Genomic DNA, 16,633 nt, shown 5'->3' with positions numbered 1-16,633 from the left:
AGGTTGCATGATATTCACACATTGTGATATACTGTCATATCATAAGCATTTAAGTTGACATTTAGCATAGATCTTTACTTATCACTAAAACCATGTAAAAGTCACTTAAAAATTGTTTTGAAATATTAATTTGACAGCTTGATCCAAACATTAAATCACTCAAAGTTACAAAATGGCACTGCTAAACTTCTTTCATTGACATGATATAAATATAAAGAAATGGGATTAATAAAATCAAAAAACACTCTCTCCAGCTGCTGGTTTAGGCAGGCTTCTGACTGGTTGTTCTTCCTCATGTGCTGCAACAAAACTGACAACAGCTCTTTTTCCAGCTGGCAGTTGGCCCCTTGTCTTACTTGTGTCCGTGTGTATCATGAAGATCAATGTTTATGCTTGGCAGCAATCACTGGGGCAACCTATTGGTGAAAATGGTACAGTCTCTGTCAAAAAGGTGCAATTTTGCCTTTTGTTATCTTACAGTCTGTGCTGATAAGTTTTAGGGGCCAGCTGATGTCCCTGTCATGAAAGTGATACCAGAAGTGTTACTGAACATACAGTATGCTTAATCTTGCCTGTATATTCTGTAACCGCCTGGGCTATGCACCAGTTTAGTTAGAAATGGCATGAAGAGAAACAAAGACAGCTTGCTAAGTAGATACTCAGCTTTCATTTCATACTCATTTTTTTTCATCTAAGCAGAACCCTGAAAAGAGTCGCCAATAGCTGACTATAAAGGGACTTCATTGGTTAATCATTTGCCCTTTTAACTTCCTTCTTTTGCCATTTCATCCTGTTGGTTGTGCATAGCAAAATTCCTAAAACTGTTTATGTAAATTTGATATTGAATAACACACAGCTATGATTTTTACGGTTGACTATGAATTCAAGCAAAACTGAGCATGGTCCCTAGTCATTGCATTATCTACTTTCATCTCTGTGGGCAGCACTGTGCAGTATCCAGTGTCAACATTGTCTGGGCTCATCTACCAGCTTAGCTTGAGGTCCTATCCTGTGTACATCTGAGAAAGACATCTCACCTTCTGATCATTTACATGTCCTCATGCTTGCTACTTTTCAAATTATTGGACTTTTACATGCTTTATTTGAGTTGAATGCCAGTTTAATAATGTGTAGTATGTTTTCCTACTGCATTAGGTGTAAGTTAAACAAGATATCATATGTAGTCCTAAAACTAAAGTGTTGATGAAGGATGGGCAGTTATCAGTGTATTTTGTTCAGGCAGTCTGTTGGCCAGTTTATGTCAGAGGTGTAATCCAGTCACATCACATTGTCAGGTGTAGCCAAGCCTAGTTGCTACCAAAAACAGCATGCGCCACCAGTAACTGTTCACCAGAGGTTCTCCAGCTCCTTTGTCTTGCTCTGTTGTAGCTGCATGACTTCAAGCAACTTGTTTTTGCCTAATATAGAGAAAAATCTCTGTGTTGTTGGTTTGTTTGTTTATTAAATGTGTGCTCAGGGTCCAAAATTAACACCATTTACCTGCCAAATACAGAAGGTATATAAATTGGGGTCACCAGCAAGGTTGATATTGAATAATTTAGAATTACAGCATAGGTTTACATCAGTTTAAACCAGGTATACATCACTGTTTTTTATGTGTACTGGCTGAGACGAATATGACCCTCATTTTCCACCGTACCTATCGTACCTACATAGGACAGCCAGTCAAATCAAAGCTGCTTACTATGCCATCTCTGTCTGTGTTTGCTTTAAGAAACATTTGCATTATGTGTTAAGAAATGTTGCAACACATTCCTGGTGTTAAGACATGACACAGGGGCCATGCATCATATCCTGGCTAAAATATGAAGCTTAAAAGTGCAGCATGTAAATAATGCATGATGCAGTTTTATGGCTGCAAAGAAATGTTTTTATCTAGTTTAAATGCCATTGGCAGATGAGCCACAAAGTTAATTTTGGACCCTGTGTGTGCTGTTGAGGAAAATTATGGTATGCCTTGTCAAGGCTGCATAAAGCCCCAGGAGTCCTGCATAAAGGAAATACTGTGTATACTCCCACACCAGGCAGTGTGGTAGAAGTAGGACAAGTGTCAACCAGCTTGAAGCGGGTGTGCTGTACATCCACAGACCAATGAGTAACTGAGTTTTTTAACTGCAGTGGCTAAGTCAGTGCATGAATTAGATATTTTGCTTGGCGATTGTCTTAGTTACAAAAAATGCTGCTATCACAGCACTGTTTTGTTAACAAGTGTTGTAGTCAGCATAGGTGCACTCACTGCAGTAATACAGAACCTCCACCCATCCACTGGAGTATGTAAAAAAAAAATCTTTACTGGGACAAGGTGTCACCACATTGTGCTTCCAGTTTGACTGTCTTATCCAGCCTCAGGGTAGACAAGATAAACTGACATAGTGGGCTGTGAAGCCTCACCATTTAATGTGTTAATTTATAATGAGATTACATATCAGAAGAAATTTATTATAGAACTATGTACGGTGCCCAGGGGTGGTAATGGGGAGCCCATTTAATGTTTTCCTTGGTAAAAGTATTTGATATCAAAAGTTGTTGTTGTTCTGAAACAATCCTAACTACAACTCTCGGGAGTGAACATGAGAAGAAAAAGACATATTGGACATGTGAATACATTTTAGATATGATTCTTAAAAGGTCTGCTGACTGCTGTTTCTGCCTTTCTTTGTTTCTTTTTTTCTTGTGATTTTTTTTTTTCCCACTTCAGAATTCTGGAAGATTCATTTGGCAGATGGCAGTTATTTTCCTGCCTGGTTTTCATGTGCTTAAAGTGTTGTGGAACATTTATAGGAAAACGTTTTACTAGATTTCCATAAGTCTAAATGCTGCCACTCAGGTTCACCTGGAGCCACGCTGCACGTCCTCAATTTTTCCCCTCTTCATTCATATATTAATGTGTTCACAAAACACTGAAAAAATATTCACATAAGTTAGATAAGACATAACATAAGTTATATAAGTTACTAACATAACTCAAGAAGGTCAAATAAGGAAGCTGTGGTCTAATAGGTTTTTAACACTGATTGCTGAATTTTCATGCTATAACTGTTTGGATGAGAAATTAGACCAGGTTCACTGAATCTACTTTCCGGGTCTTCCAGAATCTACTTTCCGGGTGTTCACCATAGCTTCTGTCTCATTCTAATAGTTTTATTATGAAATGGACTTACATTGAGCTCAGGAACATTAAACTTCCATATTGCTTGAAGCCTAAGATGGTAACTGTTACTGACCTGTAGGTTTTGCTGAGTGACTTGAGTATTATTCATTATCTAATAGTTGATTCATTGCATTCTTTGAAAGGCAGACTGAGTTGGGTACAGCCCTAAATTTTAGCATGTTTGCTCTGTCAGAATACAATCCAGGCACCTAGAATACATGAATGCTGTTTGAACACATATCTTTGGTCATGCTTTAAGATGTTTGAAAAAAAAGTGTGAGAAGTGAGTGTTCATGATGTTGTTATTCTCAGATCCCCCAGAGGACAGCATCCATCGCCACAGCCCTCAACACCAACCTTACTTCTGGCATTAGGCATCCAGTGAGAGCCAGGTACTGAAGACAGCCGCATGTATTCTTCAATTAATACTCCGCCAGAGTGCAATCAAATATGTCCTTTAGTTCATACTCTTTAAACTGTGGTATATTTGATGAGTTGCGATAACTGATTTGTGTCCTCAACCATGGCAGTAATCCAGATCTCAGCCGCAATGACCGCTGGGAGAGAGGAGACAGTATGAGCATTGTATCCAACCTGCCTCAGACTGGCTCTTTAGAGAGGCACCGCATCCTTAGTGAGTCCTTACCTCCCTGATGCTGTTCTTCTGCAGACTGTCTTTTGCAGTAAATCTGGCTCCAAAATCGTAAATACACTGTGTTATTTCTAGGTTCCTCTAAAATGGATTCACCCATTCTGTCCCATGATGGGCGTCACAAGCCTGGCGAGTCTCGCACCTCTTCCCGCCCAGGTCGCCCTGCTGTAAGTCAAGTGTTTAACCAGGCATTATCCCTGGATCTCTGACTTTTTAAGCTAGTTTTGAGATGTCCATATGAGTGCCAAGCCAATATGGCCACAGAATATTGTAAATGCTAAAAATTAAATTGTCGGTGTTTAAACCTTTAATTATGCAGTCATTTTTAGCTTTCGAGGTGGTTTCTTGTCATAATGAGTTTTAGTGATGATCTTTACCTTCTTCTGCAACTATTGTTCTGCCATCACATCTTGCTACTCCCGTGGTACCTCCTCCTTGTCTAACCCCCCCTCTTCTCCTCACTTGAATGGTGACATGGTGATCAAAGTTCTCTGACTCATCATCACAGAACCCCAAAAACTCATCACTGTCACTATCCCAATTAAAATGAAAAAAAAAAAAAGTGCTCTCTACCTCTGTGTTTATCTGTGCTCCAGATGCTATGCAAATGAATGGTGTGCTAATGATCTACTGTACCTATCTTTTTCTCAAATAGTCATCATATTGAGGCATGTCTTACAACCAGTCACATTACAGTTGACCCCTGAACTAAGATAAATTTACCTAGTAAAAGTTAATTGATAGGCAAAAAAAAAAATGAAGATTTATCCTTGATGGATTCTGGGTGCATGAAAGCTCCCTGGCAGTCTAGAACACTGGTAAAATGGACACAAATATGCACCTGTGGCTGTGAGTCAGTTAATATAGCTCAGATCTACTATATACATTTGAAAAAAAAAAAAAAAAAAAACAACAACTCAATTTTGACATTTTCAAAGCAGGGATACAGGAGATCCAAATGGGCACATTAACACACAAAGGTTATCTTAAGCTTTTCTCTGTTTTTACTTGATGCTTTTGCATAACCTTTTCTGTGCACTTTTTTCCTCCTCATCATTGCCATTTCCCTCCATGTCTCTTCTCTCTCAAAAACTCACTCTACTGTGAATGTACAGAGTTACAAGAGAGCTATAGGAGAGGTTAGTATCACTGTGCTTGGTACCACATTGTGTTTTGGTGCTGTGCAATGCTCTGTGTCAATGCATGGGTGTCATGAGGTTGTAGAAGCCTGCCATTATTGTAGATCATGTGTGTAATGGAAGGTATGCATGCTCTATGTCTTCCACGTCTTTTGTGTGTATGAATTATTGAAAAAGGAAATTACATTTTGAATGAAGTCCTCTTTTTTTCATTATCTTTATTTACTTATTTATTTGTATCGCTTGGGATGTTCCACATGAGCTTAATGAATGATCTAATGGAACAGTATATATCAGCATGCCCTGTACACTCCCAACATCAGACTGTCTAACCAGGTTTTACCCTCCCAAAAAAAAGAAAAAAAATCATCAGATGGGTCAGATGGCAGACTCAGTCCTAAAATCCTGGGGCTTTAAAGGCAATCTTGATGATTATCTCAGAAGTTTAGAGATGGTCCCTTAAGCCCAGATTCAAAACTCTTATGTTCCATCTTACCCATAACCCTTCATCTTCATTGTGTTTGGATGGTCTTCATTATAAATACATGCTCTTGCTTGTTTAATTTGTTACTTGTGTAGCATTTTAATACTGCAAAGTATATTGAAGAAAAATTGTTAGATGCATGCTAAAATAAATGTGTGTACTATGTGTACAGGACCATGGCCTCTATGCCAAGGAGCGAGCTGAGGAGCAGCCAAGGCCCCCAGTCAAAGCCAATGATTATTCCTCCTCTTCAGACAGCAGTGAGAGTAGTGAGGAGAGCGAGAGCGGCGAGGGAGCAGAGGAGGAAGAGAGCCCCACAGATCGGTCAGTAACATCGACAAAGACTCTCATTCAGGAGTGGGAGACTTGTTTTGTGTATTTGTGAGCTTTGCTTGTGAAAAGCAATGAAATACTACATAGGTTCCACTGCTCTCTTTTAAGTCTGATCTAGTTTTGGGCCTATCTCCTCCGTGACTTTGCTCTCCTCTTGTTGTAGTCACAGGGATGCAGACAGTGACTCGGTCAACACTATGGTGGTTCATGAGGAAGAGGGTGAAGGAGGAGAAGGGGAGCAAGCGGGAGGCTATGGGGATCAGACCATGCTGGTGCAGAGGGTAAGTCATGTCACGAGTTTAAAAACACACAGACTTCACGGATAGATTTTCCCAAAACACTGAAGAGCGTTACCAAGCAGTTGGCAAAATGAAGACGACATGAGTTAACACTGAGATGTTGCCAGTGCAGCTACAGTAGAGTTTAGTTACTTACTTATCCCCACTACGCCGGCTGGCACATAGGGCAGCAAAGTAGAGTTTATTAAGAGAAACTTTTTCAGTAATCAAAAGTATGAACAGTAAATGTCAGGTTTCATTGTCAGTCCCTCACAACGAAAGAGATCTTTTTTGCTAGACTCAACCATTTTGCATACACATTCACCAGTCACACAAGGAGAAATCCATTGAAGTGCAGAGATACCACTTTGTCCAATGGGCTAAATGGACTATAATGCAGTACAGCCACAGTTTGCATCTTTGTATTTCTATTGTTGGTAGCATATGAAATATAACTCTCCAGATGACTGTTTTTTGAAATTTGAATGCAAAGGTAGGGCAGTGCAGGCTTTGTTCTCTCTCAACACGTTTTCTCCAGCAGAAAACATCACTATGCTATCGCCATTGCTAAAGCTCTCCACCCACACATATACAACACAGAGAAGCCCCTTCTCTGTCTCTCAAAAACTAGCCCTTTCTCTGGCTGTCGAGTCATTCTGTGAAATGCAGGAAATCACTAACTGAACTAGGTGAAGATGAGGCAGGTTGAGGGGAAAGTGGATACATCAGAAAATTACTGTGCTGAAATTCCAGCAAATGACTTATGTGAAGTTGTCACACAATGTTACAAAATCAACACTTTATCAGAAAGTACTACATTGAACATTACAAACTGACATACAGTGTAAGAGGCTGGATTTTTTCTTTCTCAATATGACTTAAAGCAGGGCTGATAGCATTCTGGCGCCGTGCTGGATCTCTGGCGTACCGGCGTGACTGCGAGAAAAAAAAATGGGGCTTCACCCAGATTTATCTAACAGACATTTCTCTGGATCCAATAGAAGCACAGCTTTTGTTCTCAACCACACTAACAATAGACCTACTGGCCAATCAGAAGTAGGGCGGGGCGGGACTTGGGTGTTGACAGTCAGGCGCTCCATGTGCCGTCGAAAGTGAGTCTCGTTAGCCTTCAGTGACACACTGCAACCCACAGGATGGACCACAGGTTCATGAAGCCCGGGGAAGACAGCAAAGATGTCGATAAGGGCGTTAAGAATAAATGGTGCTGGGCTTGGATAGAAGAGAATGGGAGCAATGTGGCAAAAGATAGTTACAAGATAGTTAATAGGGTTATTTTCAAATAATATGTTATATGATGTCATTTGCCGCATACATATGAAGGAAGGATGTGTCACAGCCAAAATGACAATAGAACCTATTGTACCAAATCACTGATCCACTGTAATTTCACCTGTCAGTAATGTTTAAACTGTGATCTTTCTATGAAATTATTTTTGGATTTTATTTAGCTTGCCTCCTACCTGTGTCAAGTTGGCACATAGCTTTACGACATTTCGAGAGACAGCAGTATGATTCAGTGACAGACGGCATACGTGCTGCAAGTGGTTCTTGATGAGTTGAATGTGCAAAGTGAGTCACCGCTCACCAGTGTGCAATGTTTTTTGTCTGCATTTGAATGTTTAACTTGGTATTAAGCACTTGTGCTGAGCAACAGTTACAGTCAGAATGGAAACATGGACCTACACTGTGTATCAGGTAAAGATATGGAATTACAAATTTATCTTGCTTGAAAAAAAAAATCACTATATTCACAGGCCAGACATTTTGATAGATTGTATGCGTAATTAGGCTCCCTGTCTCCTATAGCAAACACAAAGCAGTCTTCTGTTCTGAACCAGTGCCACCCACTGCATGGCTTCAACTCACAGCACAGAAATTCACTTGCATCACATGGCAACCATGTAAATCCCATGATTATGTAGCCCACTGCACTGAGCAATTAAATTTAATGTTGGATCACATTTTATCACACTGCACAAATGAGACTCATTTGCACACTTTTATTTGCTACTGAGTGGTGTAGATACAGTTTTACTGCAGTGAAATAGAAGGTGCAGGTCGGGGATGGGCAGTCATGCTGAGAGGCTGCAGGGTTTTACTCCAACCAAAGACTATACCAGATAATTTCACTGGTTAGCACACCTTCACATAGAGAGGAGGTGTTTAGCTTGTCTGCTCATAACTGAATTATAGTATCTTGACTTTAACAAGCTGTGCAGTTTCCAAGTTTCCTCTTTTGGCTTTTCCTATTTAGCACATTTGCTAGATTTTCAGTGTCATATAAGGAAAGGGTTGTATTGGTTCTCTCAAAAATACAAGTACAGCATCCGAACAGACTTGTGTTACAAAAATAACAAGCCTCGCCTCACACATAAGAGATCAAGCCTTTTTTTTTTAGCCAAGTCAAACAAAAGGGGCACAGGAGAATTTGAACTGGTTTATCATGTCCCATTTCAGGACAGTCATGAAAATGTGTGTTTCACCTTATGTTAAGTAAGTTGATAATGGGGTGAGAAACAAATTATTTATTTTAATTAAAATCATGTGGAACTGGCATATCTCTTGACTAATTGACTCCAAACTGTCTGCCAGCCATCCAAACTGCTGATGTCTTCATTGGTCATAGGTAGTTGGATGAGACAAAAATAAAGTGACCTGGAGATTTTAAAACTTGACAACCAGTTACATCGGAGAAGTGGCTGGCCCTCTTGCGGCCTACTCTGATCGACTGATTCCAGGTGGTCATTGTTGCCATGGAGAAGAATAGATCAAACTCTGTATGTACGGGTTTGTAATGTAGTTGTGTCTGTGTGTTTCTCTCTTTCCTGATAGACACCAGAGAAGCGGAGTCATAACGGATACACTAACTTGCCAGATGTGGTGCAGCCCTCCCACTCACCCACTGATTCAGCCACTCACTCTTCCCCTGGGAAAGACTCTGTGTATGATGTAAGTTTTTTCTGTTGCTAACTATATCATGCTTAAATTCCTTATTTATCCCTAGTATGTGGTATGCACTTGTCACTGTTTCAGTCAACAAATAAACACTGGAATTACTCTGTTTCTGTAAACATAAAAAAAAAAATATACAGTCTGGTTTTAAAAAAAAAAAAATCCGCCCACCACCCAGAGGAAAAAAAAAAATCAATTCCATCTTATATCTGAAAATCATTTCAGATTGTTAAATGCCTGTCTCTCACAACCATCGAACTTTCAAGTTATTTTGGAGTTGATGAGCAAGTGGCCTCACTGATAACAAGAGAATTAAAAATCGTCACAGTTTGACTAATTATTATTCTTTAATAATTACAGAATTGAGAGTTATTTCACATTTTGTCTGACAGCCTAAAAGCTCCTGTGGCATCTTTGACAGGACCAAAGTTTACTAAAGTCACTGTGTCACTTGCTCTGCCTCTCTGCTCCACCAGTATCAGTCCAGAGGTTTGGTCAAGGCATCTGGCAAGTCCTCCTTCACCACCTTCGTAGATCTGGGCATGTACCAGTCACCAGGGGGTACGGGGGATAACATGTCTGTCACTGGTGAGTCACTAGCCTTTCACAGCTGCATCAGCCTCTGAAATTTCTTGTATTTTAAATATCATCAACATCACCAGAAACACAAAAGCAGTAAAGAACTGTAATGTTATTTTCAAATAAAAAAAAACAAAAAAAAAACATCAAGTCCCAGAAATACACTGAAACAAATCTTGTGAAAGAAATCAAACTTTCCGGGTTTGTCTTTGCCCGCCCTTCATCTAGCCATCTCCTTTCTGCTTCCAGGCATGGGCTCCAGGTTTGAGCAGCTGAAGATGGAGGTAAGGAAAGGGTCCATGGTGAATGTCAACCCCACCAACACGCGCCCTCCCAACGACACACCTGAGATTCGCAAGTACAAGAAGAGGTTCAACTCTGAGATCCTGTGCGCTGCTCTCTGGGGTGAGGCTGGAGTCTGTTTTCAGAAATGTTATCATATCCACATTTGAACCAGACCCTCTTTTTTGTTAGACTCCATTTACATGTACACCAATACTCAATTATTCAAGTAAACATTTTAGATTAAGACTCCACCATTAACCTGCTTTAAATGCTTTGTGTAAAGATGGCTATCGTTGTCAAGAAACTCAGTCAGTCTCTTGGAAAGAGAATTCCAAGTTGGCACCAGCACCCACAGCTCTGGGCTATATGCGGGTGTGTGTCATGATCATGTAAGGCAAAATGGGTTGCCTTTTACTGCACTTGTTGGCTTCACACTGGTTCTACCTGTTCCAGCCTCGAGCACAACCACACAAACACTGACTCCAACAATACAACATGTCTGCAGATAGAAACCTCACATTTCAGCCAGGTCGAAACTCAGTGACTCACTGTTACAGACTTGGCTCAGGTGCAGCCAACATGATTTGACGACCCACCCAGTTCCTGTCAAGAAATACAGTCATGCCAGTCACTTTGACACAGCCAGCCTTAATCCTTTTCCTCTGAACAAAATTAAATATCATGATAGTGACATTGTTTTAGTGCATAACAGGGAAATTATTATATGCAAGTAGCAGATTATTTTCATCAACAAAAGCATAGAGCAAAATGATAGCTATTCTTAGTAAAGGCAATGATGAGACTTTGTATAAAAAGGAATAAGCAATCTATGCATGTGTGTGTCACCAGGTGTGAACCTGCTGGTGGGCACAGAGAATGGTTTGAAGCTGCTGGACCGTAGTGGTCAGGGCAAGGTCTACCCCCTCATCAACTCCCGCAGGTTCCAACAGATGGACGTCCTGGAGGGCCTCAACCTGCTCATCACTATATCAGGTCATTATTGTTGCTAATCACTTACCTGCTCTCATTGCAGATGATCCACTGAAGTGGTTTATGTTGCATCAGAGGACTCACTTAACTTGGAGGGCAAATACCGGATGCCAAATTGTACTATTGCCTTTAGAGTGCTTCTTTATAGCCTTTTGACTTCGCACTTCAAAATCAAAATTGCATGAAAGTAATTTTTGCTTCTGTGCACTATTTTCTGCGATTGTTAATATCATGATGCGGCTGTCTTGATTAGGTTGAAACAGGATTTCTAAGTGCAGTTAAAATAAATTTAAATAACTAATGAAATTAGTCTTGTGTGTAAATAATCTTCCTCTGTTCTCTATCAAGGCAAAAAGAACAAGGTACGTGTCTACTACCTGGCCTGGCTGAGGAACAAGATCCTGCACAATGACCCTGAGGTAGAGAAGAAGCAGGGCTGGACGACTGTAGGGGAGATGGAGGGCTGTGTGCACTACAAAGTTGGTGAGTGACAGAGGATGTTTGTTATTGTTGTCTAGCCCACCTCAAACAGATTCTCATGAAGGCATTTGCCTCCCTGGTGCTGTGAATTATTGATTACAAATATCTTATGTCAAATGGGCTTGTTGTTATTCTGTCCAGTGAAATATGAGAGGATAAAGTTCCTGGTGATTGCTATGAAGAATGCAGTGGAAGTGTATGCTTGGGCGCCCAAGCCTTATCACAAATTCATGGCCTTCAAGGTAAGGCTCCCCTTTCCCATGAGCTGGATTAGTTATTCCAGGCCAGTCAGCCATAAGAGTATTGAAGCTACCTCTCTTCTCATGCCCCCCTCCAGTCTTTTGGAGACCTCCCTCACCGGCCCCTCCTGGTTGACCTGACAGTGGAGGAGGGTCAGAGGTTGAAGGTTATCTACGGCTCCAGTGCTGGTTTCCATGCCATCGACGTGGACTCTGGAAACAACTATGACATATATATCCCAGTTCATGTAAGTCAACCAGTTGATCCGACAGTGGTGTTTTCTTACATGTGAAACCTCGCTCATCCCCCCTGTCCTCATCTCAAACAGATCCAGAGCCAGGTGACGCCACATGCAATTGTGTTCCTGCCCAGTTCAGATGGCATGGAGATGCTGCTGTGCTATGAGGATGAGGGGGTCTATGTCAACACCTACGGGCGCATTATCAAGGATGTGGTGCTGCAGTGGGGGGAGATGCCCACCTCTGTCGGTATGGGTTGAATACACACAAAACATTCACATATGAGATCAAACATAGTTAGTCTGTATCCAGCAAATGTTCACTAATATGTCACTTTGTTCTTCAGCCCATATTTGCTCCAATCAGATCATGGGCTGGGGAGAAAAGGCCATTGAAATCCGTTCAGTGGAAACAGGCCACCTGGACGGTGTCTTCATGCATAAAAGAGCTCAGAGGCTTAAGTTCCTTTGTGAGAGGAATGACAAGGTAAGAAATGACAAACATCACTTTTCTGTAAATCGCAATATTCAGTTAAACAATCTGATATTGATTCTTAAAATCTTGAGATCGATCTTTAATCTATGCTTTCTTTCAGTGGATGTGTCAGAATTTTTGCTAAATGTTATTTGTAGCATGCCTACAGATGTCATCTGCGGAAACTCAATTAACCAAAATACATTTTAACGAATGAACAAACTATGGCAGAAGCTCCCTCCCCTGAGACCAGTGACATACGCCTAAAGGCAGATGTCATGGTGCATTTTGGACTTAAAAATCATGACAATAAATAGGGATTTCACAGAAAGCTATATACTGTATTTAAGTTGCAAAACAGGTATTGTGAATGGGGACTTTATGAATCAGGAAATCAGTGCCATTACCCAGCCCTTAATGAAAATATTGAATGTGCTCTCACTCTAAATAAATATGCAGCACCTCTGTGGGACAACAAGCTCACTAATAGAAGAATGTAAAGATAATACTGATGTACGTGTTCTGCGCTGGTTCTCAGGTGTTCTTTGCGTCAGTGCGGTCCGGAGGCAGCAGCCAGGTGTACTTCATGACCTTGAACAGAAACTGCATCATGAACTGGTGAAAGAACAGCTGCTCCAGTCGGTGTGTGGAACCCACCAGGGTTTGGAAAATGCATCCAATATCTGGCACCTGTACGCACACAAATGCGCACATCTCTTCTTTCTCTCTGCCTGCCTCTCTCACTCACTCCAAACACATAACAAACTCTAAACCCATTCCAGCCTAAACTCCCTAAGACAAAGTCCATCATATGACTCCTACAGAGTCCCCCTGATAACATTCTCCCTGGAAGCATCGCAAAAAAATCACCGATGAGCTTCAAATGTTAACACATCAGTTCAGTTGTACTGTATATACTCTTGTTTTGATTTACTTTACTCAGTGGACCTGTGTTCAGTTGTAACTATTTAGTTGCTAATTGTGGAGTATGTTAAACATTCCTTGGTGGTTGTACATTTTGAGGAAGGCATTATTAATCAAAATGTGAGATGGAGCTGTAAATAGATAGCATCTGAAAATTTAGATTTGAATCATTTGCAAGCCTCTTTATATAGCCTCCATTCCATGTGTTGGGATCAGACACATGGACGTGAAATAATAAAATGCTGGTGCACCCGTCTGCAGTGGTTCCTGGGCCCTCGCTGGATTGGGGCGCCAAAGATTTCAGGGGGGCATGAGGAGGAGGATTTGATACAAAAGATTTACCAAGAGAGACATCAAAGTTGTGACAAAAGTAGCCTACAGTAATCCAGTCGCTCTTAGTTAGCTATAGCAAACTGATAGTAACATTAAATCCTGCTTTCTCTGATGTTTTCTAGCCTGAATGGCAAACAATGTATGTTGCAACACTTCATCATTTGCAACTAAGCCTTGAATGTTCCAACACCAAGATATAATTCAGTTGAAAATTAATAAGTAATTCACAAACTAATGAGAAGTTTCACAAATGTGTCCAGTACTGTAAGCACAGAAATCAGTACTGTGACATTTCTTGCTTTGCCTCAATGTATTTTCTTTACTCATGGTTTGGGTGAAACCATTTATTATTTCGATCATTTGGCTTGTATCTAAACTTTTATGTTTTCATAGATTTACAAAATATCTACAACGATTTGATATTTATATGTAGTGTTTCTGTATTGGTATTAGCCTACTGGTATTCATAATTTTACTCTACTGTAATTATATTGCCATTATATTGCAATATATGCTATTCTTGTGGAGTCTTTGTTTGAAGAGGGGAGTTCATATATTTAGTTTTACAAAATGTAGTAGTGGTAGGGAGCATGATGACATTACAACTTTGGAGGAGAAAGAGGTGATGTGACATTTGATTTTATATGGAAAAGTAAAGGAGAATGTGGGAGAGATTTGGAGGGAGGATGTCACTGAGATCGTTGAGATTCGAGGCAGTTAATTTACAGGATCTTTCCACTCTCCTTCTACAGTGATCTACTCTACTGTACTGTATTTCAGTTCTTACAGATACTTTCATTGGTGTGAATTTGTGTGTGAGAAAGCGTTTGTCCATGGGATTGCAGTAGATCAGCTCTTAGTGTGATTATCAGTAGTATTTGTCTTAGTCAGTGTGAAGACCTAATTTTGTAGTGGCTCTGCAATACCACAACAGAGGAGAGGACTCCATCTCATTAGGCACTTTGGAGAATACAAACACATGAGACTTAATATATTTTATATCTATACTTCTGCCAAAGTTAATTTTATTGTCTATAATGCGGACATGACATAGTCTTGAGGCCAAAGGGAAAAAAAGCTTAAATGGAGACTACAGGGATTTGAAAATCTATCCTACAGATCACAAAGCAATGTAATTCTTTCAGCAATTTTTTTTTTTTGTCTTTGGCATTTCTGCTTCATTAGGTGCATGGGAGTTCCTGTATAAAAACCAGTTTCTGTGTTGGTTCGTTTGTTGTTTTGCTTGTTTGTGCATTACATTATGCTTTTTGCAGTGCACATTGCTTAGGAGCAGTACAATACCCTATGTGCTCCTCAGTCCTTTGTAAGGGACACACTGTGTGCACTGGCACACCAGGCAGAATGGGACAAGTTACACAGGCATTAACCCAGTATTTGGTGTTTTTCTAACTGTTGAGACTAAGACAACACACAAATTTGGACATTTTGTTCAGTAGTTGTCTTAGTTCCAACAGCACTTCGCTGCTAATGGGTAGAGTTTTTAAAATCAGTATAGCTGACATCAAACCAGCTAAACCTAGTTTTACTTTATTCAGTTATATGACACAGCCGCTCCACCTGAGCACCTAAAAAGACAAGGCTCTTCCATTAAAAATGTTGTTCTGAAATGGTGGTACGTAATGTAATCTTAGAAACATGCTGATATAAATGTTAACAGAACGACATTGTAAATTTCTCAAATTCCCAGTGTGAAATGTTATTGGATGTGGTGAAAAGAATCTTGCTTAGTGATCGATAGGATAGACTTCAAAAAAAAATTCAGTCCCGCTTTTAGCTAAGGATAGATGTTGTAGTCTAACTAAAAAAAATAAAAAAAACTACAGAACACAGCTTCAGAGATATGATTAGGTTAGAATATCAACTGTAAATGGGCATGGAAAGCACTTTCACTTCAGTAAACATACATTTGCAAATACTGTATATCACAAACATTTGCTTTGTTGTGGATTTCCCCTTCAGCGAATGTCTTTTAATTCCTAAATACCTGCTATGTGCCATGACCTACATTTCAAATGTCACAGTATCAGTCCACCAGGAGCTCTGGCAGTCATGGTTTCATGGTTAAGTCATTATTTTTTAAAACAACCTGCCGTGTTTACAGTTTAAGCAGTGCCTTGGATTGGGAAAGGGAGAGGTTTTGACAGGTTGAGTACCCCCACCTCACTCGTCTCTTGCTTGGAGTCCCATGAAGAAGAGGCGTGACTAGAATTGCTCCCTTGCTCAGAATGATGTCCTGTGCCAATTAAGTGCACTTAATCAAATCCAGAATATCTGCAAGATGGACTTGAAATTTTTTCGTGACACCACATTAACAACACTAAATGAATAAGACAAACAGTCCATTTAGAGAGGCGCAATAACACATAAGTTAGTGTCCAATCAGTCAGTCCAATGTGGCACGTAAAATAGGAAAGAACAAAAAAGATAGTGGGAGCCAACATACAGAGAAAAGCCATACGTATGAAACATGTCTGTTGAGAATAATTAGTATTTGTGCACAGATGAAGTAGAAGTCAGTCGGCCTGTGTGTGATGTCTGCTCAGCCAGTTCTTTCAACAAAGAAAAGGTGAATGCTTATTCTTCAATGATGTTGATTGTGTAACCTTAAGTGGGGATAGTAGCTTAATATATTCTGAAAAGACTATTTTATTAAATGACATGTAAATTAGCCTATACTGAGAAATAAAAATGAATGTTAATCTATAAAGCAGATTTGTATTTATATAGAACAGTGTACCACTATATTAATCAAAGCACAATGTATTTTATGGCACAGAGAGCAAAGCTATAATTGAGTGTACCCAACAGAAAGACAGGGAAAATGGATTTTTTTTTCTTTTCTTTTCTTTTTTTGGCACCTGAGAGTTGCTGTAGTAGGCTCGTTCTAGCACTAGTCAAACTTTTCAGTGTGTAATCAGTCTGATACTTTGGGGTAGTTATTGTGATGGAGCTTGAAGTCAACTGAGACAGGTTGTGTGTGTGTGTGTGTGTGAGGAGTGGAGGGGGGGGGGGGGGGGGGGGGGGGGGGGGGGGGGGG

General features: G+C 40.2%; 1 protein-coding gene across 3 annotated transcripts in view; it reads left to right on the top strand.

Annotated features, from left to right (window-relative positions):
- The window catches only part of mink1 (misshapen-like kinase 1), a 45,402-nt gene extending 28,971 nt beyond the window's left edge, over window positions 1–16,431 (top strand). For 2 of the 3 annotated variants that reach the window (XM_030069145.1, XM_030069147.1), the window contains exons 17-32: window positions 3,485–3,564; window positions 3,703–3,806; window positions 3,900–3,991; window positions 4,940–4,963; window positions 5,620–5,771; window positions 5,944–6,061; window positions 8,912–9,028; window positions 9,508–9,619; window positions 9,860–10,015; window positions 10,745–10,888; window positions 11,234–11,368; window positions 11,507–11,607; window positions 11,703–11,852; window positions 11,934–12,093; window positions 12,191–12,330; window positions 12,857–16,431. In XM_030069145.1, coding sequence (XP_029925005.1) covers window positions 3,485–3,564; window positions 3,703–3,806; window positions 3,900–3,991; window positions 4,940–4,963; window positions 5,620–5,771; window positions 5,944–6,061; window positions 8,912–9,028; window positions 9,508–9,619; window positions 9,860–10,015; window positions 10,745–10,888; window positions 11,234–11,368; window positions 11,507–11,607; window positions 11,703–11,852; window positions 11,934–12,093; window positions 12,191–12,330; window positions 12,857–12,940 — 1,869 coding nt within the window. In that variant the 3' untranslated portion in view covers window positions 12,941–16,431. The remainder of the gene's footprint in view (window positions 1–3,484; window positions 3,565–3,702; window positions 3,807–3,899; window positions 3,992–4,939; window positions 4,964–5,619; window positions 5,772–5,943; window positions 6,062–8,911; window positions 9,029–9,507; window positions 9,620–9,859; window positions 10,016–10,744; window positions 10,889–11,233; window positions 11,369–11,506; window positions 11,608–11,702; window positions 11,853–11,933; window positions 12,094–12,190; window positions 12,331–12,856) is intronic. The other variant, XM_030069146.1, reaches the window with a different exon arrangement.
- The last annotated feature ends 202 nt before the right edge of the window (window positions 16,432–16,633 follow it).

Source organism: Myripristis murdjan, chromosome 14 (genome assembly GCF_902150065.1).
Source record: "Myripristis murdjan chromosome 14, fMyrMur1.1, whole genome shotgun sequence".
NCBI classification, from domain to species: domain Eukaryota; kingdom Metazoa; phylum Chordata; class Actinopteri; order Holocentriformes; family Holocentridae; genus Myripristis; species Myripristis murdjan.
The sequence above is the reverse complement of the archived record's forward strand: the minus strand, read 5'-3'. Positions and strand labels throughout refer to the sequence as shown.